Here is a 23,931-nt window from a genome sequence, read left to right as displayed (position 1 = left end):
TGTCAAGGTGGGTCACGGAAGTGTAGCCTTGGATAAATGGTATGTTTGATCCCTGCTCCCTTCTTCTCTGGTGCCACTCTTCTGCTCAAATCACCCTTCCCTTTCCATGATGTTTTTGCCTTGGAGCAAGCTGACCTTGGCCTGAACCCTCTGGGACCTTGAGCCAAATTCAACCTCTCCTCCTTTAAGTGTTGGATGTTGGCTACTGTGCACCAGAGGTAGGCAGGATGATTAGTATGCTGTGTGGTTGGGGATCAGTACCCATACCTAGCGGAGTACAGGTGCCAGGCAAACATTAGCTGCCCTAACTCTCAACCTCAGGCTCCTCGATTATGATGGCCATGGGAGCCTATTCTAAGGTGTGTAGGTGGTCATGGGCCCTCTGATTGGTGGTACCAGTGTATCACCGGAGGTCATGACTGTGGGGAGCTTCAGGTCCGTGAGTGTGGCTTCAGGGGCCCTTCCTACCCTTCCCTCGAAGTGTAGTAGTAGCTTTCCTCACCGAGGTCAAGTGAGAGGTTTGAGCACAGCTCCTTCCTGAAGTGAGGAAAAGGCAGTGGGCACATTCACAAAAGGAAGGTTCCCTGGCCGCCTGTAGATGCCTTAGTTGGGAATGACCTTGTCCGTAGCCACTGCTGCCATCTTGAGTCACCAGGGATCATGTCCACCACCCTGACTATGTGACCTGCTTCAGGGTGCCTTCTGGAAGAGGACAGATGGGAGTGAGAAGGGGTTGGAAGAGCAGGTAAGGGCACTGTTGGTCTACAGGGCAGCTGGGGAGAAGAGCCCTGTGGTGGGTGACAGGGTGGTTCTGAGTTGTGCATCTGTGGGTGTCCAGCCAAAGCAGTTCCTCCTCTGGAGCAGGGCAGGCTGTGGCACCCTCAGCTGCAGTGATCACTGCTGCCCACTGACTGCAGTGGCCTCTGTTGCACGCAAGCTCGCCGGCAGGAGAGACCTGAAACACCGTGCTCCTTGTGAATGGAGACGCCTGGCCCAGCACCCCTGGGTGTTGCTGTTGCTACTTAAGCGCTAGGACATTGTACTCATCCAACAGTGTTCAGGCAAATGTCCAACAGCTGCCTGTGTAGGCTCAGTGCAGCCTCAGGCACCTCCAGTTCAGATAATAAAAAATTACCACAGGCCAGTGCCCAGAGTCCTTACTTTATTGAGAACCACAATGCACAGAATTTTGGTGTAAGTTTCTTTATAGTACTTGCTGTATGGAATCTGAAACTCTTAACAAATTAAAGAAGTTATTAGTGCATATTAATGATCCAGAATAATGGGTCTGTGTCAGTTTCCAGGCTTTGTAACATGCTTTATTTTCCCTCCACCCTCCCCTTCCCCTTAACTGCCACCCAAGCTTTCATTGTTTTTGTACCATATAAGCCAATGGAAGTGCCATGGCTTTGACCCTCCAAAACTGTGAGCTGCATAAATTGCTCTTTTTGTGCATACAAGCTTGCATCAGGAGTTTTGTAAGAGTGAGGAAAACTGGTGAATATAAGCTCTCGGGAGGCCAGAAGTCCTTGAGATTCAGGATAAAGGTCACATTTACATCTGAACAGATCACATCAATGCTCCCCATGGATTTATGAGATACAGCCTTTGCTAAATGAGCAACTGAGAAGAGATGATCAGCTGCAAGCACTGGGGTCTCCAGGGATCAAGGGCAGGAAAGCACAGGGTGTGGCCTACAGGGCTGAGTTGGGAGCTACAGCCACACAGAAGCATAAGACTGGGGGCGGCGACATGCTGTCATGGGCCCCTCGATTTCTGCCTTCTCTTTAGCAGAGGGCAGCAGGATCTCCCAGCTGAATGGAAGCACGAGGTCTAGGGTACAAGCGTGCGGGAGCCATTTGGGACCTGGACAAGAAGGACTCGACTTGGTCCCAGTGGAAGACACTTGACATGCTGGGGTCAGTTGGCACCTCTCCTGTTGCTCGGTGGTGTCTGAGGTCTCCTACTGTTATTCTGGAAGCCCTGGAAAGCAGCTCAGGTTAAAGAAGGCCAGCGGCTTGGGCAGTGGAGGCCCTGCAGGCTCCTCCTGTGCTGGCCAGGGAGAGAGAGACCCGGCTGGTCTCACCTCACCCTCTGGGGACATCCCTGCCGCCGCCCCCCCCCCCCCCCTGCGCGCTTCCATACTTACAATGCTGCCTGCAGCTCCTGGAGCAGCAGCAGTGCTCCCTCGCCAGATGGTAACCAAGATGAATAATACGCCTCCCACCAGGAATCTGAGAAGATGTCCCACAGGGCTCTAGAGACAGAATGGGGGACAGGACATGTTCTGTGCTCCCAACCCAGATGACCAGGCCTGAATCGGGCTCTGTGTTGGGCCATCTGAGGGACTTTCCCAGGGCCTGGCCTCTTGGCTTCCTGGGGGAGCTGGCTTTGTGTGAGATCAGAGTGGGGGATGAGCTGCTCACACCCCCCACCCCAGGCAAACCCTTGGTAGGTACGTGGGTGCCTGGGGGCTGAGGCTGGGGCATTGCACAGAGAGAGGGGCGACTGCTTAGTGTAGGAAGGTAGGGGCTGGGGTTTGGGGTGCTGTCCAGCCCTAGGGGACAGAGCTCCTTTTTCTCCCCTCTGCAGGCAGCGGGAGGTGGGGACTTTCCCTGATTCCCATGAATGCAGCCCCCAACCCCCCAGGGAACACTACCACAGAGACAGGGAGCTGCGCTTGTACTAGGGTGGGAAGAGCGGGAAGCCCTGCAAAGCCGAGCAAGGGCCGACCCTGAGCCCCTGACCCTGTGCTTGGGCAGGCCTGGAGCCGTCTCCTGCTGTCTGCCCCCCAGGGCCACCGGAGGACAGAGGTTTCAGGAGGGCTCAAGGACAGTGTCCAGGCCTGGAGCTCAGGCCTGGACAGGACAGGATAGGACAGATCAGAGGTGTAGGCAGCTGCTCTCTGCACTCAGGGCCCCGGCCTTGATGCTGCCTCCCAGCCTCCTGTGTGCCCCTCTGCTCCCCGCCCGGCTCCCCACGAGTGCCCTGATGGGCTCCCTGTGGGTTCTCCATGGTGGGAAAGCCTGGGTGTGCTGCAGGAATTCGGGTCAGGGTGAGGGGACACTGCAGAGGTGTGGGGAGCAAGGAGGGGGAAGGGAGGGAGAGAGAGAGGAGACAGAGAGACAGAGAGATAGCAGATAAAGGGGGGAGAGAGAGGGAGGCGAGACAGAGACAGAGAGAGGCAGAGAGAGAGACAGAGACAGAGAATCATTGTTCCACTTAGCAGAGGAGAGGCCTCTGGCTCGGCCCCAGTGGAGTGTGAGAGAGGAGTTCACTGGGGGAGGACACAGGACATTTGGGGTCACTGTCACAGGGAGGGGCTTTCCAGCCTGACCAGGGAGCGATTAGTGAGCCAAGAGACAGGAGAGGAGGATGGGGCCTGCAAGACTGAGGAAGAAGCTCTTGGTAAGCGCTCCTGGTACCAGCTGGCTGGGAGGAGAACCAGAAGCAGCTACCTGTGACCCAGCCAGTTGGGACTTAGGCGGCTGCACAAGAAAGCAATTTGCCTGCCTCTTGGTAAGCGCCCCTGGGGCCAGCTGGGAAGAGAAAGTCAGCTGTTCCTGTGAGCCTTCCAGCGTGTGGGCTGAGAATCAAACATCTCCCCACCCCAGCAACTGGGGACAGAGTTCTGAGCATCTCCTGGGAGGATGACCACATGCAGTATGGCAAATAAGGGGGATTTCCTTCTATGCTCTGTTTAAAGGCAAAGGTTATTTTCACTGTTACGTTTTATAATGATTGTTATGCTCTATTCAATATTCTCCTTCAATTGGTTTTACAATGGTCTGTTATTGGTTTGATTTCGCTATACCTAATTGATTGGACAACTATTGTGAAGATAATGAGATGTATTGTAGTACCTCTTACTACTATCCCGGAATCCTGCTTTGAAGTTCTGTACCAATGTCACTACATTGTCTCAATTGGCTTTGTTTTATCTTGTTCTGTTGTATTTTTACTACATTCTAATGAAATTAAAAAAAAAGACTGAGGATGGAGAGAGGCAAGAGAGAGAGAGGGAGACAGACAGACAGAGACAGAGAGATGGAGACAGAGACAGAAACGGATGGACACACACACACACACACACACACACACACACACACAGAGGCAGACAGCAGGCAGGTCGTGGACTGTGAGGTCTGGGGCAGGAAGTGGTTGGGGCCAGGAGCAGAGTGAGGCTGAGAATGCTGACAGGGTGGCTCCGGAGAGCACACAGAGGGGGCAGCATGATGGGGGCAGGGAGCAGCGTGGGGGGGCAACATGAGGGGGGCAGGGACTGCGTGAGCCGGGGTAGGAGACAGGGGGCAAGGAGAAGGGGCTTCTGGGAGAACCTATGGGACAGAGCGGCTGACCAAGTGAGGCTCTGTGCCTCTGAGCAGGCTTTAAGCAGGCTCCCCTCGAAAGAAGCACCCAGCTGGGGCCATGGGCACCGAGACTTAGGGCAAGGCCATCTCTTTCCTTCCTTCCCTGCCACCCGCCTGCCACTGAGCCCCGTGGATGCAGAAAACGGACCTGTGCTCTGCAAGTGCCCACTGCCTCCTGGGAAAGTGGACGTGGTGTGAAAGGGGAATTTTCCTGGGAGTTTTAATCAAAGCTGGTGCTCGGTCATCCCAGGGTGGCCCAGTACCGCGTCCTGCTGTGCCACGGACCTAGCATGGATTTCTTGTGGGAATCTAGAGGCACTTACTGTTATCATCCTGAAGGCACAGGCACTGCACGCGTCCGCTGATCTGCCTGGCGTTGTATTAGAAAGAGCGGCTTGCAGAAGGAAGGTAGACTTCCTGTGTGTGAAAAGACAATATGTGAGCTGTGGAGAACTAAGCCAGCCGGGGCAGAATGTGCACACGGAGCCTGTCTAAGGTTGGTATTTATGAGGCAAAAGCGAAAGCAAAACAAGGAGCTGTGTGATTTGCTGAACTCAGGAAATTGGAACTTGAAACTCCATTTGCTTTGTGTGTTACTGGGTGCCGATGATTGGCTGAGGCTCAGTTGCATTTTCCTCTAAAGCGAGCCTTTGGAGGAAATGAATGACCATTTGTTTCTCTTATGATTCCAGTTATGGTAAAGTTTAGGACACTTCTTCCTGCAATTGGTTTTGCTTAGAGAAGAATTATTCAGGCTCAGTTTATTTTATTATTTTAAAATTATTATTTATCTTTTTTAAACACAAGTTCTTGCTATGGAGCTCAGGCTGGCCTCAAACTTACAGCAATCTTCTTGCCTCAGCCTCCTGAGTGCTGGAATTATAGACATGTACCACCATGCCCAGCTCAGTTTGTTTTAATTCTGTTCTACTAATGAGATCCCTGTGTTTTCATGTTTAGTTTATTTTTCATTGCTTGAGTCCATTATCCATTAACGGGGCATGGAAAACACACACACACACACACACGCACACACACACACACACACACCCCACACAGTCTGAGGTTGCAATGTGGTATCAGTTGGTCTAACACATGTTAATGGAGCAAGAAGAATAATTTCCACTGAGTACTCAAAATACACTTGGGGTACAGCCAGGTGAGAGTGGGAAGCTGCAGGTGCAGGGACAGGAGTTCTGACCTCAGCCTTCTGCCCCTGGCCAGCAGAGCTCTGCTTCTGGCTGTGCGCCCTGCTGGCTGCTGACCCATGAGACCCTGTCCTCTCCTTCTGTTTCTGTCTGTCCCTGGCAGAGTGACCATGGGGCGCCAGCTCTGCTCAGGTTTCAGTGCCATGGCTGAGGGTGCGTGTGGAGAGATGAGGGCCCTACAGAGACATGGTTCTGGGGATGCTGCAGGGACTCCGCAGGGGCACTGCCCCCAGGGAGCAGTAGGCTGTCCCCCAGGTGCTGAGGGGTCCTTGCTAGGAGAGGCATCTAGAGGCTGGGATCAAGAGGGCAGGCAGAGGGCAGAACATGGGCTCTGTCCACCAGCACCCTGGTGACTGCAGATGGAAGCAGGCAGTGGAGGGCTCCTGCCTTGAGGCTGCAACTGGGTCACAACCTGCTCTCTCTGTGACCCTGAGCACAGGGCACCAGGACAGCAGGACTGAGGGCATCAGGTCAGGGTGAGAGGAAGCAGTGAGAAGGGAGCCAGGCCAGGCTGAGGTTCTTGGGCAGCAAGGGCCAGTGTGTGGGCTGGGAGAGGCAGCCATAGGAGCAGGCTGGGGAGAGTGGGCGGCTGTGACCAGTGTCCCAGGTGTGGCCTGCACTGCTGGCTCCTTCCAGGAACTCTGGTCTGGTGCCCTGGCTCCCAGGAGGTGTCGGGAGATGCCTGTGTAGCATGAGGTGTCCCAGCACTGGACTCCACAGTGCACAGCTGTGTGTGTGTGGCCTTGGGCTTCTCAAGGCCTCTTCAGGTCTAGGAATGAAATCTCCAGGAGGTCCTGCAGCCCAGGTCCTTCCTGACCAGCTGATGGCATGTAAAATGCCCCAGGTCACAGAGGGGCAGGGATGCGAGGTCGGGGTGTGGGACAGCCTGCCATTTGGCTATGTCTTTGGGGAGAATTTAGAGTCTAAAGCTATTGCCCAGGGGAGGAGCACCTTTGGTGTTTTGTAAGCAGAACAAACACAGGCTTTCCTTGCTGGGCACCTGTCCTGGTAAAGGGGATTCTGACGGCCTTGGGCCTCGCCCTGTGGGGCGAGACCACTGGCTTCCAGGCACCACGCAGGGACTGCACCATGCAAATCCTACTGTGGGAGGAAGATGCAGACACCCTGGGCCCCTCTGGAGTCTGATCTGGCCCGCAGATTGGTCCGTAGGCCTCTCCTGGAGAGGGGACGGGGATGGAGGGCTGGGCAAGAAAAAAAGAGAGACGGAGACAGGATGAGATTCCAATCGAGTCTCGTTTATTCAGGAAGTGTACATGGCTTATATAGAGTCAAAGGGGACGTGGCCTTACAGGATGGGCTGGCTTGGATCTCCTCATATGCTGTGGGCCTATCAGACTAGTAGGAAGTCATACTAGGCACATAGGTAAGCGGACGTGATGTCAACAAGAGGGGATTATGGGAGAAGTAGGCTGAAGCGGGAAGGTGCTTACATCATGCGTATTGTAGGCAAGGGGAGGATCATGGGAAATGTAGGCTGACACACAAAATGCCCTCAGGTGGGAGGGGCAGGACAGCGGCACCCATTCTGAGCCGCTCCCTACATCTCCTCCCTTATTATTATATTTTTTAGGAGTATGGCAGGCCCTGCGAGGACAGCACCTGTCTTGGGTCAAGGACTCCTCATATGAACCCATTCGAGCCTTACCGTCGTGGGCCTACAGGACAGCCGTTGGTCCTGGGCCTGTCTTAGGTGGCCGATGGTGTAACATATGTGTCCTAGTTGCCCGTCTCTGACTGCCTGTCCAGTGCCTCAGGGCATTTGGACCACAGTATCATGTGGGCAATAGGTGGGTGTTTTTTCCCGATAAGTTTGTTGTTCTGCCATCTCCAACCGATGGTAATATACCTGAATGGGCTTTGCCATAAATGTATCAATCCTGTTTTTAAGGAGTGTCATGATCCTCTGAAAAATACAAGGTCCTACAGTAAATAGTAACAGCAAGGCAGCTAGGGGCCCCAAGAGGGGGTCAATGTAAAGGAAGAGATCCCCCACATGGAGGAGAAGGTGGTTTTTCCGAGGCGCTTTTTTTCTCTCTCTTCGAGGTGTTCCCTTAGCTTAGCTGTGGACTCTGACAACTCCTGAGTGGTTGGCATAAAAACAACACTCTTCCTTGAGGGCAGCACATAAGCCACCCTCCTTCATAAATAGGAGGTCTAGCCCTCTTCTATTCTGTAGGACTACCTCAGATAGAGACATCAGGGACGCCTGTAGAGCCATCACAGATGTTTCTATTTCTTTTAAATCTTGATCTACTGCTGCCTGTAATTGAGCTAGATGCTGATTTCCCAACACTAGAGCTGTAGTCCCTGTTCCTATTCCTGTTGTGACTCCTAACCCTAGTAATACAGCTAAGGTGAGTGTCGTGGGTTCTCTCTTAGATATATAGCTGATCTGCGATGCCTGGAGGTAGTAGTCTCCTGGGTGGAAGGTTATGCGAGGAAGAACCTATACAAGAACACAAAAATCTGTAGACTTGTTAAAAACAGTGGTTGCTATATAGGGTGAGGGGCCAAAATTGCAGGCCCAAGACGTTCCTGGGGGTGGAATGAGGTAGTTATTTGGCTTGAACTCTGAATGAAGCTGGGCACAGAGTCATGCTGCCAGTGTTGGTGGATGGCTGGAGTCCCCAAGACAAGTCCCTCTACCTGAGACGTCAGGGAGAGTCAGCTTGTGGTGATTGCCACAGTCACAGGCAGATGAGCTAGAAGAACTGTTAAAGGTTAAATTGAGGGCCTTTCCTTCATAATATGGGGGAGGAGCAGCCAAGCATAACCAACAGGAATGGGTGAGATCAGGTTGGGTATGATTTAAAGCCATGTATGCCCCTTTAATCAAACTGAATAGGTTAGAATGTGAATATTGAGGGGCAGGTACATGATCTGCCTGGTGGGGGGGGGCTTGATAAACACTTATGGTTGGGTGACTTACTGTGGTTTTTTGAACAACAGTAACAGGATCTGTATTGGACTGATTGTATTTTGGATTTGGATTATATTTTGGCTTTAGAGAAGGATTTGGGCCTATGGGAGCAGATGAAATCTGTAGGCGAACCTTTTTTATGAGAATAAGATTTCCCCTGTCTTTGCCTGACTCATAGACTCGAAGTCCCCAGGTGCATCCTGTCAGCCAGCCAGGGTCTTCAGGAGTGGTGACAGTGATGTTTAGAACCTGACAGGGTCTTTGATTGGCTGGTAGGTAGTCATCTAGGCTGCACCCCAGCGGCCCCAATGTCAGTTTAAGGTGTTTATCGGGGAAGGCGGGTTGCCATCCTGTTGCAACTGTTTCACAGCCCCAATGAGCACAAAAATATTCTCCCAAGGAATTACAATATGATCTGCCCCCTGTTGCTGCGGGACAAAGGTAGAATTGACTTTGTCTGGGACATTGGAGCCCTGGAAAGAACCAACAGGGTGTGGGCACAAACCATGGACTTCCTGATCCTACCCAAGTCTAAACCGTCTCTTGGTCATTCCAGTGGTTAAGCTCCCATTTCCAGGGTTGATAGGGTGGCATGGAGGAGGAGCATGGCAGCACCATTTTGAGTATCAGGGCAGTGCATGCCATTTTGAGTATCGGGGCAGTGCACACCATTTTGAGTACTGGGGCAGTGCATGCCATTTTGAGTACCCTCGTGGCCTCCAGAAAAAGGAAGTGGCAGCAAGTTGCTATCTTAAAAAAGCTCCGGGATATCAAGAACCACAGAGCTGGGCGGGCTGGGTGTTTTAGATAAGTCCGGTGGTTGTGGAGTACAATTGCGGGAGGCAGATAATGCAGCCTCACCCTGAGCAAGCATCTCTGCAATCTGGGGATCTGTGTGACGTTGTGTCAGTAGCTCAGAGATTAAAGTCCAATCTGAAAAGGTGGTTACCGGGACCTTTTCTGGGCCAAAAACCCCATAATAGTCTTTGAGAGCATCTCCTACTCTTTTCCACCTATTTGAATCGATGGTGCCTTCTAGAGGGAACCATGGACACACTGAATGTATAAACTGAAAGTACTGAAGCAAATCTTTTGTTTTAACCTTAATCCCTCTAATCTTGAGTGCCTCCCTGAGGCCAATCACGAACCATTCATGCTCACTAAGTGCTGGCCCCATGCTAATCCCGTTCACCTACCGTGATTCAGGCGAGACATAAGGTGGCCCTCCGCACAGATCACAGGAACGAAGTCCCGAAACAGTCATGCCGGCCGGCGATTTACTCCCGTGAATGGTCCTGCGTCATTATCCCTCGTGCCAGGTCGAGCCTCCACATTGGGCGCCACTTGATCCGGCCCACGGATCAGTCCGTAGGCCTCGCCTGGAGAGGGGACAGGAATGGAGAGCTGGGCAAGAGAAAAGAGAGACAGAGACAGGATGAGATTCCAATCGAGTCTCGTTTATTCAGGAAGTGTATATGGCTTATATAGAATCAAAGGGGACGTGGCCTTACAGGATGGGCCAGCTTGGATCTCCTCATATGCTGTGGGCCTATCAGACTAGCAGGAAGTCATACGTAGGCACATAGGTAAGTGGACGTGATGTCAACAAGAGGGGATTATGGGAGAAGTAGGCTGAAGCGGGAAGGTGCTTACATCATGTGCATTGTAGGCAAGGGGAGGATCATGGGGAATGTAGGCTGACACACAAAATGCCCTCAGGTGGGAGGGGCAGGACAGCGGCACCCATTCTGAGCTGGAGTCAGCCCTGCACCCCACATGACCAGGCAGCACCGTGGCTGCACAGTTTCTTCACCATCCCTGGAAGCCATCATGATGGAGGATTTTAAGGGTAGACCACAGATAACTGGGTCGAAGGTGAGTGCATGTACTTTCGCTGTGGCTTGCCAGTTTCCTCCAGAAAGTTCTCCTGGGCAGCATGGTTGACCGTGTGTGGACATTTTTCCTTCCTACAGCCTCATCTATAGGACAGACCTGTCATTGTGTCAAACATTTCCCCAAACTGCTCAGGAGAAAAGTGGTGTTTCAGCATAGTGTCAGCATGTAGCTCTCTTATCACACGATAAACACACTTTTGTAGGTTTAAGCCTGCTTTAATCTGGTTAAAATTAAATTGAACGGCCTATGCTTGACGTTTATGGCTTTGGTTTCTGAAGAGACTATTTTAGGAACCCTGGGGGCAAGAATTTTCCAAGCAGCTTTCCGAGGAAAAAGGAATTTACATAATGTTAAGTGCTTCCGAGGCCAAGACCGTGGGTGGGCACAGAATATTCCTCCTGAGAGGGCTCGGTCCCAGGGGCAGAGGCAGCAGTGGGCCAGACACTGTGTGGTGTGAGGAGGCGTGGGAAGCTGGGAGGTGGCCTGGGCCATCTGGAACGTAGAAGAGGAGAGGAAGGAAGTGGAAGGAAAGGCAGCACCAGGGGAGTGGTCCTGGCCTGCAACAGTGGGGCTGGACACTGCAGAGGACACCGGCAGAGCCTGGGGTCAGTGGCTGCAAGGCCCAGGATTTCAGCAGGGTGAGGGCTGCTATTGCTAGTCAATGTGCTGAGGGCTGGGGGTCCTGGCTGTGAAAGGGTCCCAGGCAGCTGAGCTGAGGCCAGGGAGGAGGCAGGATGCAGGTGAAGCTGCATGAGGAACTAGGGTGTGGAGATGGTGATCAAGGTGGTGTGGCTGGAGAAGGGAAGCTCAGTGCTGCAGGGCTTAGAGAGGTGACCCTGGAATCCCCTTGTGGGAAGGGAAGAGGCCTTGTGGGAAGGGAGGTTCCTCTTCAACTTCCAGCTACTGGGGTGGTGCATATGGGGTGGTGCACAGTCTCTCCATATGGAAAGCTGAATAGGCAGGTGGGGCGGGGTGCTGTGGGGGATGTAGCACACTGGAACGCAGAGAGAGTTTGGCTGGGGCAGGACACTTGGGGGGGTCACTGTCACAGGGAACAGCTTCCAACCCTGGACAGGAAGAGATGGGCTGGTCAGTGAGCAGAGAGAAAGGAGAGGAGGATGCAGGCTGACAGATGGGGAAAGGGGTGAAGCCGGAGATGGGAGACAGAGATAGAGAAAGAGACAGAGACACAGAGAGACATAGGGAGACAGAGACAGAGACAGAGAGACAGCAGGCAGGTGGGGTGTGGAGGTCCAGTGAGGTTGGAGTGGGGTGGGGTTGGGGGACAGGAGCTGAGCAGGTGTTTGCAAGAGTGAGGCTGAGAGTGTGGACAGCGCCGGCTGGGGAGGGTGGAGAAGTGGGCAGGGGGCTGCGTGAGAGGAGGCAGAGGACAGTGCGAGCAGTGCAGAGGTTCCTTGGAGGATCTTTTCAAGGAAAGGGGCTAAACACAAGGGCGGTAGCCGGCAGGAGAAGGTGGCTCTGCTGGCTTGTTGATGAAGTGGCCTGGCCGGCCCTGTGCTGTCTTTGGCAAAAGGGGAAACTGGCCAAGGAGGGCAGGTGAGAGCCAGAGGCGCCGAACTGGTTTGGGCAGAGGGTATGTGCGGTTCTGGTATGGAGGGACTGGAGGGACCGGGTCCAGCTGGCCTCAGGCAGCAGGCACAGGGCTGCCCCATGGAGTTCTGGTCTGGTCCTTGACTCGGGGCTGACATGAGATGCGCCGTCAGTGCAGAGTACATGCTAGGTTTCAACACTTGATACTCAACATGCCACATACCAAATCAGTGCTTCTCTCCTGGTTACACGCTGAGACGTCATACTTTGGATATTAGTGTACATAAAGTACAGTATAAAAGTTGGCTTCATGTGCCACTTTCTTCCCTTGTCGTGGCAGCTGAGACACTTAGGTCACTGCCCATGGGACAACGTTGTCCACAAGGCATGGTCAAGTTCAAGGTGATTCCTGTGCTCTAGCACCCAACGCACCCGTAGCTGCTTTGCTGGGACACAGCCCTGCTCAGGCTGGCACTGTCTTCTGCCGCTGCTGAAGGCCTGTAATGCCCTGGGTCTGTACCATGTGCCTGCTCTGTGTCCTGGGGCAGAGGGCCTCAAGCTGGCTGGTGGCACGGGGCACCAGGTGCAGGCTGTGCTTCCCTCTCCAGCTATACCTTGCAGGGTGCACTGGCTCACCAGGTCAGCCAGGGGACCAAGGCACAAGCCAGTGTCTGGGTTAGGCCAGGGCCTCTGAGCTCAGTCCTGATTCCTTTTTGCTGCCCAGTTTGGGGAGGATGCTTGGTGACTGGGCCCTGTGAAGTGGATTTCTAAGTGCTAATGAGTGAGAGCCCTAGGGTCTCAGGCAGAGGGGGGGCACTCGCCACCCACGGTGGCTGGAGTGGGTGTGCATGGCAATGGGGCTGAGGTCTGTGGTGAGGAGCAGGAGACCCCTTGTGGGACAGGTGGTGCTGAAGACATCCAGGCCTCGCTGCTTCCCAGCTGCAGCGGATGCCGAGGGCTACTGAGCGGTTCCTGAGAGATCAGCAGAGACTCATCTTTGTTCTGTTAAAATTCACATGACAGAAGTTACCATTTGAACCATTTTAAGCATCACAGGGCATGGGATGAAATATGTGCAAATAGCCTCACCACCTAGGCCCAGGACGTTTTTCATCAAAAAATGCTTTTTAGTGTGAATCTCCAGAACTTTGGCTTCTCATCGTGTTCTTCAGCAGTGTCCTGCAAGAAAGGTTTTCAGAGTAAATTATCTTGAAGAAGGCTGGGTTGATCAAAGCCTCATGGGGCTGCAGGGAGGGGACAGTGAATATCAGCCTCCCCGAGGCCCCTGTCTGCACAGAGCACTCTGGGGCTGGAGTGTGTCCAAGGAGTGTCTTCGGGAAACTCCACCCACGAGTCCTTGGGGGGTGGGGAAGCGGAAGGATGGTGTCTCAGGTGAGTGTTTTGAGAGGACAAGCTCCCTGCTCCCTGATTCGTGGTGGAGTGCAGAAAGCCCTCCCCACTCACAGCGCCCCCTTTTGGAGAGAGCTCTTCCAGTTACAGGGCCCAGAGGTTCTAAGACCCGTGGCATAGATGGTCTGCTTGATGTTGGCCACAGCCAGAGGAAGGCCTGATGCATTTGCTTCTCCTGGAAGCAGTGCAAAGATCATGGGCCTTGTTGTGAGCACGGTGGCCAGGCTGCTCCTTGCTCTGCCTAGGGGAGCCTCGTCCCAAAGCTCTATGAGGCCCCCCAGGTGAGTTATACTTTCTCTCTCTCTCTTTCTCTGTATTCCTTGGGTGTCAGCTCCTGTGGCCAGGATGCAGGAGTCAGCCCATATGTCAGTAAGCACTGGTCTGGTGACACTAGGTATGAAATGTGGAGGAAGTGTGTGTCCCCTTTAGGTTTCCCTCAGGACATAGCCTATATGACATCATCTCTAGATATGGCTTACCAGGCAGGAAGAGTGGCTGATTTTCTGCAGTCACTGAGATGGAACCTAAAATGATAAATGGTGAAGAAGAGAGGGCCCTGGAGTTGAGCTACCCGGTTTCAGGAGTCTGTGGTTTTGGGTACACGGGTTCTTCCACATATGCAGAGACCCTTGAAGGGACCATAGCTCACTGGGGGAGACGGACCAATGAACCCTGGGCCTGTGCTTCCACTCAGACCTCTCTGCAACCTGGAAGCCCATGACTGTGCCTGCCCTGATTTACTCAGTATGGGAGTAATGTGGTCTGAGAGAGAGAGAGAGGAGTTAACAAGAGTTCACGCTTGCTGACACCAGCATGAAGGGCTTTTGAAGGGTTTTGCTGAGACACAACTCACATCCCACTCACAGAACTCATTTCAGCTGTTTCCTGTGTTGCATTGTGCAGCCCCCTACAATCCACAGTGGGGTCGGCTCCCTGTCCCTCTCCCTTAATCAAGACCATGCCCAACCAGCAGTCCTGCTGGCTCGCTCAACCACCCAGGGCCTCTGCCATGTACTGAATCCCCTGAAACTGTGAGCTCCATCCAACTTCACCTTCAAGTGATATTAGATATTCTGTCTCAGTGATAGGAAAGCCGACAAATACAGAAAATTGATACTGACATGGGGTTGAAATCCACAGAGGTATATATCCATTAGAGGAAGTGTTAAAGAGGTCAGCAGCTCTGGGCAATGGGCATAGAAAGGAGCTGGCACAGCGGAAGCTCTTGCCACCCCTCACAGCACATTTCTGGTTGGTGTGGTTGTCTGCAAGGTCAAAGTCTCGGAAGTGGGGTCTCAGGGTATTTTGTAAATGTGGCGCCTACAGATCCCGCCCCCCAGACTCACCCTCCAGCTGTCAGTTTATGCGAGCAACATTTGGGTGCGGGCTGGTGGTGCAAGCCTGTCAGGTCTGGGTCAGAACCCTGGTTTGCCACTGTGGCCTGCGGGGTCCCCACTGACCCAGGCCTTCTTGGTTGTGGTGAGCCCTTACATCCTTGGGTGTGTAAACTGCGTTCTTCCCCTGCTGGGCAAGGACTTCTGCCCTCAGCCTGGGCTCATGACCTTCTGCCCTCACTGGGCCAGCTAGTCCCAGGCGCGCCTGCGCCTGGCATTCCTCTCCCTTCCTGGACAGCCTGCATCGGAAGGTGAGGGCTCAGAGTGCTCCTGTTAAAGTCTGCGTGCTTGGGGACTGAGCAGAGCAAGTTGCAGGGACTGAGCTGGGGACAGCTGGGCCAGGCCAGGCTGCAGGCAGAGGACAAAGACCAGCGATGATGGTGTGATGGTTTGTTCAGCCCTGAAGGGGAGTCCCAGCCATTGCAGGATGGCAGCGGATCTCCAGACTGTGAGTGCAATTAGCCTGCCATGGAAAAGGAGATCGGCACACACAGTTTTTCCTACTGCGAAATTCAAACCATGGATACATCAAAAAGTAAACTACAGGAGTGGTGGCGGGAACCAGAGAGGCAGACTCTTTGGAGATGGGAGCAGGTCCCATATGATCATCCCATGACCCACAGGCGCCTGTCCGTCCACGTGACAGTGAGTTTTGTATACTGCAGACTTTTCCACAAATGAGCAAGCCTGGCCCTAGGCCCGAGGCAATTCCTGCTGGCCTCTCTAAAAGACTCGGGTTTGGTGGGGCTGGTCAGTTCCCGTGGCTGTGGGATTTGGGATTCCTGTCCCAGCCCTTTCCCTGCCCTCTCCTGCTGGATCCCACCCTGGGCTGCAGAGTGAGAAGGCCTCACTCACTCCGGAGCTTCAGGATCTCTGGGCAGGTACCAGAGCTAGGGGTCCCCAGGAGCTAGGTGGATGTGACCGTTGGAGTACACAGGAGCTCACAACACAAGTCTTAGGGCCACAGGATTATTGGGGGGTGCCACAGACATAGAATTGGCCACGGGGCCCGCTGACATCCTACGATTCATGTTGCTAGAACGCTGCCACGGTGGAGCCACGCTTCACTCCTGCACCGGAGAGTCCCCATAAAAAGAACCTTTTTTGTCCTGGGATCTCTCCCTCAACCCAAAATGATTAGCATGCAAACCCTTCTGTGTCTGCTTTTGGGCCACGTAACAAAGATGTCCACTGAGTGGTTTTGGAAATAACTGGCAAAGAGTAGGAGAGCAGAGACTCCAAGGACTGGACAGGTCACAGCTGCTCCTCCTCCCCTTCCTGGCTTCTCAGCCAACACTGACGCCTTCCTGGTGTGGAGAATGTGGAGGATGTTCCCTTTTAGGGGAAGGTGAGGAGTGGCGTAGAGACCCAGAGAAGCACAGGTGTTCTAAAAGGTTGTCTGTTCACTGCAGTTCTCCCCTAGGGATCCATAATTAATGTGTCAACTTGGCCAGGAAAGCGTGCCGGACTAAGTGTCATTCCTGGATGTATCGGGAGGCCGTTTTCCAGGAGACCAGCGTTTGACCTGGGGACTGAGTCAGCCATCACTCTGGGCTGTCTGGCTCCATCCAGGCCAGCAGTGATGATGAATCCAGCTGCATCTAGCCTGAGTGCTGGAGGGATTGCTAGGCAGCCTCTGCTTTCCTTATAACCCTGTTGACTGTGAGTCCCGAACTCCCCAGCACCGTGACAGCTGGCAGTCACCACAATGATGACCCAAAAGAACCACAAAGGGCAGAAAGAGATGGTACCTGAATTCTGGGAGAATCTCTGCCCATCCCTAAAAGTCACCAACATTTCTCACTGTGTGAGCCTATCCTGCCCTCCTTGCTTTCTGCTGACCTAGGTGATTTTTACTGCACTTGATTCTGTACATTTGTTTTCGTCTCTACCCATACTTTTTCTTTTTTTGTTTGTTGAGACAGGGTCTCCCTATGTTGTTCCTGCTGGCCTCAAACTCACAGAGATCCTCCTGCCTCAGCCTCCCCTGTGCTGGAGATACAGGCATGTGCCACCACTCCCAGCCCTACACATACATTTTTATTGTGGTAGCATAATACATAGTATAAAAATTTACTACTTTGTTTTAAAGTGACATTAAGTACATTCATGCTGTTGTCCAATTGGTAAAAATATAAAATGGAAAGAATATAGCATGAATATTTTTGTTATTTTATTATTTATTATCAGTTAGTTTTAACTAGTATATACAATCATTAAAAATGCACATCTGAGGTAACATGATGTTTCAGGATATGTATACACTGTGTAGTGTTTAAATCTGAATAACTATTTCCTCAAACACATCATTTCATGTGGTAATTTTCTTTTTTTTTTCTAGCTCCAAAGACCCTTTACTGAAATCAGCATGTAACATTTTAGTCCTCCATTTGAATAAATTTCAGCTCTGCTGATGGCTGATGAGGTAAAGGATTCACAGGGACAAGAACTCTTCCCAGCCACAAAAGAGGTTCCAACTGACCACTGCGGACGTCCTCAGGGCTGCTGTCCCATCTTCTTCTGGCAACCTTGGTGTCTGAGGTGTGGATCATGTCCTTATTGATGTAGAAGTCCACCTCAGAAGCAGACTGGAACTCGCCGTCCAGGGTGGAGATGCCACTGGTCCACACTAGGTTCTTCATCTTGTGCTTGAAGACAAGCAGCTGAATGCGGAACTCCTGCTCAGTGAGGTCCAGGAAGCCAGCCAGCTTGGCCACAGGCATGGTGGTGTAGAGCTTGAGGAAGCTGCGGATGGTGAGAGCTGGGCCTGCTGCTGCACCTCGTTGGAGAACACCTTGAGCTGCTGCAGGAAGGGCTCCTTGTGGTAGTTAGGGTGCACGTTGTCCATGGGTGACAGGAACTTGGGGCAGGAGTAGCTGAAGAGCTCCTCGTAGACCTGCGGGTCGCCCTTCTGCATGCGCAGCATTTTGTCCCCATACTTCTCCCGCAGCTGCAGGTGGATGCTCTCGTCCATCCGCATGGGGTACCTGGTGAGGGCGATGGCCAGCAGCGCGTGCATCTGCTCGTTCTGCTTGTTGATCATCTCATACTTGTACGTGGTCCTCTGGAACATGCTCTTGGTCCTCTGGATGTAAAGGAGGATGTTGGCAAAGACCCAGATGGCATCCTGGTAGCGTCGCATCATCAAATATGCAAACCCCACATAGTAGTAGGTGGTGACCTGGCACTCGGGCACACGGGAGTACATACTCTTTTTGTTCAGCTCAATGTTCTCCAGCACCTTGATGGCCTGGTAGTAATCCCCCAGCAGCGAGTGCAGGTGCAGCAGTCCCACTAGGCTGAAGTAGCCCAGCATCTTGTAGAGGGAGTGACATCCATACTCCCCTGCCACACTCTCGGGGTCACCTCCGCTCGTGTACACCTCCAGCTGCCGGTTGATGTTGGATTTGTCCACCAGGGAGTGAAGGATGTTGAGGACACTGTGGACATTCCAGATTTTGGGGTTGGATCACAGGAAATCAATCTCCTCCTCTGACTTCTTGGCCGTCTTACAGTGGTACTGACTAAATGACTGGAACTGGTACATAAATTCATCGATGATATCCCAGAGCCACTGGTTGGGCAGTTTAAGGGGGGCAGGCCCATCTGCACTGAGGATGTAGTTGAAGAGGTTGCAGTAGTTGTAAGAGGACTCAAACCTCTGCTGTAAGGAGGGTCCCCCTCTGACTTTGGCATATATGTGTCTGTAATATAATTCTTTGTACAAAATCAGGAAGACAGCATCGTTGCCAACCTGTGGAGCTATGGCTTCGGCCTCAGGCCAAGTAGTATTGTTAAAGAATCTTTTAGTCAGCTTGGTCCAGCTGTTCTCATAGATGTCCTGGATCTCATACACCTTCTGGTCAATGACATCACTAGAGATGCGACTGGCCTGAAGCTCGTATACCTTCTGGTCAATCAAATCTGAGACAGTTTTGTGGAAATAGTGGGTGAAGAGTTTTTGATCACTTCAGGGATCACCTGATAGGTCTGTTGTTCATACTCATGTTCATAAGCAAGGTCCTGCTTTGGATCTCCTGTGTGCATATCATAGTTGCCAGGGTAAGCGTAGGGATCGTAAGCAGCCTCAGACTCATAGTCATCAGCTGGATAAGACATGGCTGCGGCACGAGTGAACCACCAGGTAATTTTCAAAACCCTTTCTTCTAGCTCTCTAAGGATGGGATAGAATTTACTGCTAAAGTACTTGGCCTCAAGTTTTAAATTACAGATTCTGTCTCCTTCTGTTTCTGTCTCTGCCTCTGTCTCTTTGTGTCTATCGCTGTGTTTCTGTCTCTGTCTCTCCATCTCTCTTTGTCTCTATTTCTGTGTCTGCCTCAAAATGTCTCTCTCTCTCTGTTTCTCTCCATCTCTTTCACTGTCTGTTTCTCCATCTCTGTCTCTCCATCTCTCTCTGTCTCTTTCTTCTCTGTCTCTGTCTCTGTCTCTGTCTCTGTCTCTATCTCTGTCTCTGTCTCTGTCTTTAACCACACATAGGGCTGTTCAGAGCTTTTGTTTCTTGTTGTGTTAGTTTTGGTAATTTCGTCTTTTGAGGAATTAGTGCATTCATTGAAGTTGATGAGTTTATACTATCTGAATACCCACCCAACACCTTTAGGATCCAAAGGCAATGAGTGAGCACCCTCCCTCTGTCACTTAGCAAGGGGTGGATTCAGTGAGAGGTGCCCGTCTCCATGTCTCCATGGATGTGACAGGCAGGTGTCCTCACACCACCATGGGGCCACAGCCCCATGATGCTCCGGTCACTGTGGCAGCTCCTTCCTCACCTTTCCCCCTGACATCTCCTGGCTGTGTATGTCACTCGAGCCTGCCCTCGCCCTGTGGAATTGCCTCTGGGTGCTTGCACAAGGGGGCATCCAGCTGTCCCTTTGAGGAGGACACGGGGCACAGTGGTGCATCATCATAGTAGGTCCTGCTCTAATGATTTATCTTGATTCTCTCTGTAAAGATCCTAAGTAAGGGTCACTTTCCAGGGTGGGGTGGGGGTTAAGACCTCAAAGTGAGGGACACCATTAAATGCAAAACAGCCCCTTTCCGAGGCTCTCTGGGCTTAAAATATTGGCACATTTTCTGTTTTTAGACGTGAGCTTTCATCACCAATACTGGGGAATAAGAACTGCCTGCCTGGTGGCCTATGTCACTGCGCTGCTGATGTAATGCCAAGCACTGGTAACAATAAGCAACACAATTTATTGAGGCATGAGTATGAGTTAGGAGCTCTTCCTCTAAGGCCTTCTAATGATACGCTATCGTTTAATCCTCTGGTCTACTCTGTGGGCTAAGGACTGAAATTTATTTATTTATTTATTTTTGGTACTGGGGATTGAATTCACGACCTAGTGCTTGCCGGGCAGGCACTTATGCCGCTAAGCTAAATCCACCAGCCCCCAGGACTGCAGTTTATGTTTTATCGGTGAAGAAACAAAACCACAGAGAAACTGTGAGTCTTGATGTTGCTATGCCAATATCATGCCTGCCTCCAAAGCCAGGGCCTTTGCTCCTCTCAGATCAAGGAATCCCTTCGGTCTTCCCTGTCTTCTCCAGCGTGAGATAAAAGGGCGCTTAACTCAGATCTCAGATCTGTGACCCTAGGTTGATCCATATTGGCTTTTAGAAAGAAAAGAGTCCACTTGTGATCAAATTGTGTCCTTTACTGAAGACCTGGAAAAGAGAGAACTGGGAGAGATTTCATTAGAAGGCATTTTCTACAAGGCTTCTTGAAAAAAATTACAGAGTTCTCCACTGATTCACAATCTTTGGGTTTGGACCGGAGTCACACGCGTTCACTCGAATCCTCTGAAGGCTGTGATGATTCCATGACAGTTTCGAGACCTGTGGGTGGTGAGATGACCATTATTATCTGTGACATAAGAGCTGTGTCCTGGGCCACTGAGTCAGAACAACACCACCAACCCACAGACACGTTAGCTCAGAGTGGGACCACAGAGAAACCTCGCTGAGAAAGTAGCACCTGCTCTGTCCTGGGGTTCCAGCTGGGGGTGTGTGCCATGGCTCACAGGGTATCACAGGTGACATGAGCTACAGCCATGCTAAATGGAGACACTGTCCCCCTCCAAGGGACCCGTGAGTCCTGCATGTCCTCGGGCAGAAGAGCTGTGCAATGCGCCTGGGGTGCAGAGCCGCCTGGGTAGGCAACAGCCTCACTGATGGACGGGTCGTTTTCCTCCTAGGTAACCGCCTGGTGTTTCCTTTCTCATGTTGTGAGTCCACTGCACAACACTGTGTATTCTTAAAATGTGGGGGCGTTTTGAAAAGAGGTTCCTCATCAAACTAAATAAAATCTGTATTTCAAGCTACAGCCAACTGTTCCTGGAAAGCACGGGAATTAGAAAGAAGGGCTGATAGAGGGTAGTCTCAGCCACCCGGCAACTCTGAGCACCAGGCTCATCTGTGTCCACGGGGTCAGCCAGGCTCCTAACTGCCTCTGCCCCTGCTGCTCACAATCAGATTTAGAGCACCTGGCTGACCTCTCAACCTAGGTATCCCCATCTCTGGTCTTGCTCTCTTCTCGGATTCACCTCTATTCTCCTGCCAGAACGACGATGGGGACAATGTGGTGGACGCCTCCCCGGCCCTGGAAAACAGCCTGCTGCTGGTGCTCTGCTTCAGTAGGCCACAGCAACCCCACTCCCTTTGCCATTGTGGAGTCCAGAGCCGGGCTTGAGGCAACTTAGAAGATGGGCAGTGAAGAGAGGGTTCCTGGGACTTGTGAGGAGGAGGATGAGAAGCACGAAGAGGAGGAGGGGGAGAGGAAGAGGAGGATGAGTGCCAGGAGGACAATGAAGAGGAGGAGGAGGATGAAGGAGGGAAGGGGGAGGAGGAGGGGGAAAGGAGAGGAGAAGGGGAGAGAAAAGGGAGTAGGGAGGAGGAAGAAGAAGAAGAGGAAGAGCTGTGTTCTCTGCTGACCGTGAGCTAGGAGCTGCTTAGCCTGGGCTGTCTCCTGACCATGAGGTGGGACAGCCTCGGGTGAGCGTGAGGAAGTCAGAGCAGGAAGCTGGAACCCTTCTGGGTCCCTGGTGAGTCCCTGAGCTGCTTAATCCATCGAGCTGGAAGTCCTCTGGCTTTAGTTCTGCTGGCCTAAGAGATGCCAGCAGATGCCAGTGTGATATGGGGAGAGGGGTGGTCTTTTAATTCGCTGCAGAAAATATTGTAATGAAAATAACTATATAAGCCCACGTTTGGATGAAGGCACACTGTGTTACAGACACGGCACTATTGACTGAATTCAGAATTCTTTAACAAGGGAGGTAAGCTCTGCTAGGGTGTGGGCTCTGGCCGCCTTCCCTGCCCGATCTTGATTATAGAAGAATTCCACACACAGCTCATCCTTTGCACTGCAGTCAGAGTTTTAGGCTGGCTCAAAAACACAGATATGTTTTGAGATTATTGATCTATCTTGAAAAAAATCAGGCAAACAGGATATGTAAGGCGATAATACTGTAAACCGTTAAACCTATTTTCTCCCTCTTATTTTTCAGTGATTATGTTTCTGTCCTTTATTCATGTAGCCTATTATACCGATTACTTTTATCTTAAACGAATCCGGAATTCCTAGGATAAAGCTCACTTGGTCATAGCATATAATCTGTTTTTATATGCTACTGGATTTGCTAGTTTTTTGTTCCGGAATTTTGTGGCTATTTTCATCAGGAATGTTGGTCTGTTGAGGGGGTTAATTTATCTGTTTAAAAATTTTTTTTGTCAGGGTGTGATGGCACATGCCTATAGTCCCAGCACTTGGGATGCTGAGGCGAGAGGATCACTATGAGTTTGAGACCAGACTGGGTTACAATGGGAGCTCAAGGCCAGCCTGAACTGCATAATGAGACACTGTCTCAAAAAACACACACACACAAATTTTTTTTTGTGCTTGTGCCTTTGATGTTGTATCCAACATACCATTGCCTAACCTAGTTATAAAGAATTCTAAGAGTTTCATGGTGTTCTTGTTTCTAAGGGTTTATGCATTTTGAATCAATTTGTGTACACTATGGAAGGTAGTGGTCTAACTTCATTCTTTTCCATGTGGATATCCAGTTGTTCCAGTGGCACTTGTTGCAAAGATTATTCCTCACTGACTTGCTCTGATCCTTTAGTCAAAACACCAATAAGTCATATAAAGATTGATATGTAAGCATTTTTTTCTGGGCCTGACTGTATTACTGATCTTCGTCAAGACTTATGCTTGCCCTACAGTATCTTTTTTTTTAATCGGCACGGGGATCAAACTCACAACCACGTGCTTGCAAGGCAGGCACTTATGCCGCTGAGCTAAATCCCCAGCTCTGCCCTACAGTATCTTGATCACTATAACTTTGCAGTAAGTTTTGAAGCTAGGAACTGTAAATCCTCCAACTTTGTTTTCTTTCAAGCTTTCTATTTCTTTCAGTAAGGCTACTTGGTTTCCTTTCCATTTTCTTTTTCTTTTTTCTTTTTTCTTTTGAAAGTAGTAAAATTCAAAAGAACAAGAAAGAATAAAGCCAACTGAGACCATGTAGTGAAATTGGTATAGAACTTCACAGCAGGTTACCAGGATAACACTAATAGGTATCGCAGTATATTTCGTTATCTTTACAATAGTTGTTCTTTTGATCACATATATCAAAATAAAATGAAATACAGAACATTATAGAACTTCTCAAAACAGCATATTGACTAGAGCAGAACCATTAATTAGAATAAAGCAAAACAGTAATAAAAATATTTGCCTTCAAAGAGATGGCAGAAGGAAATCCCCCTTCCAAGAGATGTTCAGATTTCTGGTTCTTATTTGCTAACGGGGGGGGGGGGGGCAGGGGAAGGGGAGTAGGGGAAGTGGGATGTTTGACTCTAGGCCGTGCACCAGTAGGTTCACTATTGCTTAGTAGGGAGGCAGGCTGGTTGCTTGGTTTCCCAGCGTCCTAAGTTCCAACATGGCGTGGATCTCAGAAGACACTAGTGGTTCTCCTCCTGGAGGGGCTGTAGTCTGCCACACCACAGCCACTTACCAGGGAGGCAAGCTGCTTGCTTGGTTTCCCAGTATCCTAAGTTCCAACATGGTGAAGATCTCAGGAGACACTGGTGGTTCTCCCCCTGGAGGGGCCGCAGTGTGCCACTCTGCCACTGCTTACCAGGGAGGG

General features: G+C 51.4%; 1 protein-coding gene and 2 long non-coding RNA genes across 4 annotated transcripts in view; 1 reads left to right on the top strand and 2 right to left on the bottom strand.

Annotated features, from left to right (window-relative positions):
- Positions 1-1,145: 1,145 nt before the first annotated feature.
- Positions 1,146-4,899, bottom strand: LOC101787181 (uncharacterized). The gene is made up of 3 exons (XR_216217.4): positions 4,694-4,899; positions 2,150-2,257; positions 1,146-1,983 (listed from the first exon to the last, which is right to left on the bottom strand). It is a non-coding gene; the product is annotated as an uncharacterized LOC101787181 (long non-coding RNA).
- Positions 3,125-23,931, top strand: part of LOC134470986 (uncharacterized) — a 36,022-nt gene continuing 15,215 nt past the window's right edge. Inside the window, exons 1-2 of one of the 2 annotated variants that reach the window (XR_010040277.1) lie at positions 3,125-3,519; positions 17,112-18,914. This is a non-coding gene — a long non-coding RNA (uncharacterized LOC134470986). Of the gene's footprint in view, positions 3,520-10,922; positions 11,054-17,111; positions 18,915-23,931 lie in introns of those variants that run through there. The other variant, XR_010040278.1, reaches the window with a different exon arrangement.
- Positions 17,093-23,931, bottom strand: part of LOC134470984 (eukaryotic translation initiation factor 3 subunit L-like) — a 48,313-nt gene continuing 41,474 nt past the window's right edge. Inside the window, 3 exon segments of the mRNA XM_063228183.1 lie at positions 17,093-17,528; positions 17,531-18,725; positions 18,728-20,623. Of these exon segments, the coding sequence (XP_063084253.1) occupies positions 17,149-17,528; positions 17,531-18,725; positions 18,728-19,078 (1,926 nt within the window). The 5' untranslated portion in view covers positions 19,079-20,623 and the 3' untranslated portion in view covers positions 17,093-17,148.

This window comes from Cavia porcellus, unplaced genomic scaffold (assembly GCF_034190915.1).
Source record: "Cavia porcellus strain 051 isolate PalLab524CR breed Dunkin Hartley unplaced genomic scaffold, mCavPor4.1 scaffold_17, whole genome shotgun sequence".
Classification (NCBI taxonomy): Eukaryota; Metazoa; Chordata; class Mammalia; order Rodentia; family Caviidae; genus Cavia; species Cavia porcellus.
Note: the sequence above shows the minus strand (reverse complement) of the source record. Positions and strands in the feature narration are given on the sequence as shown.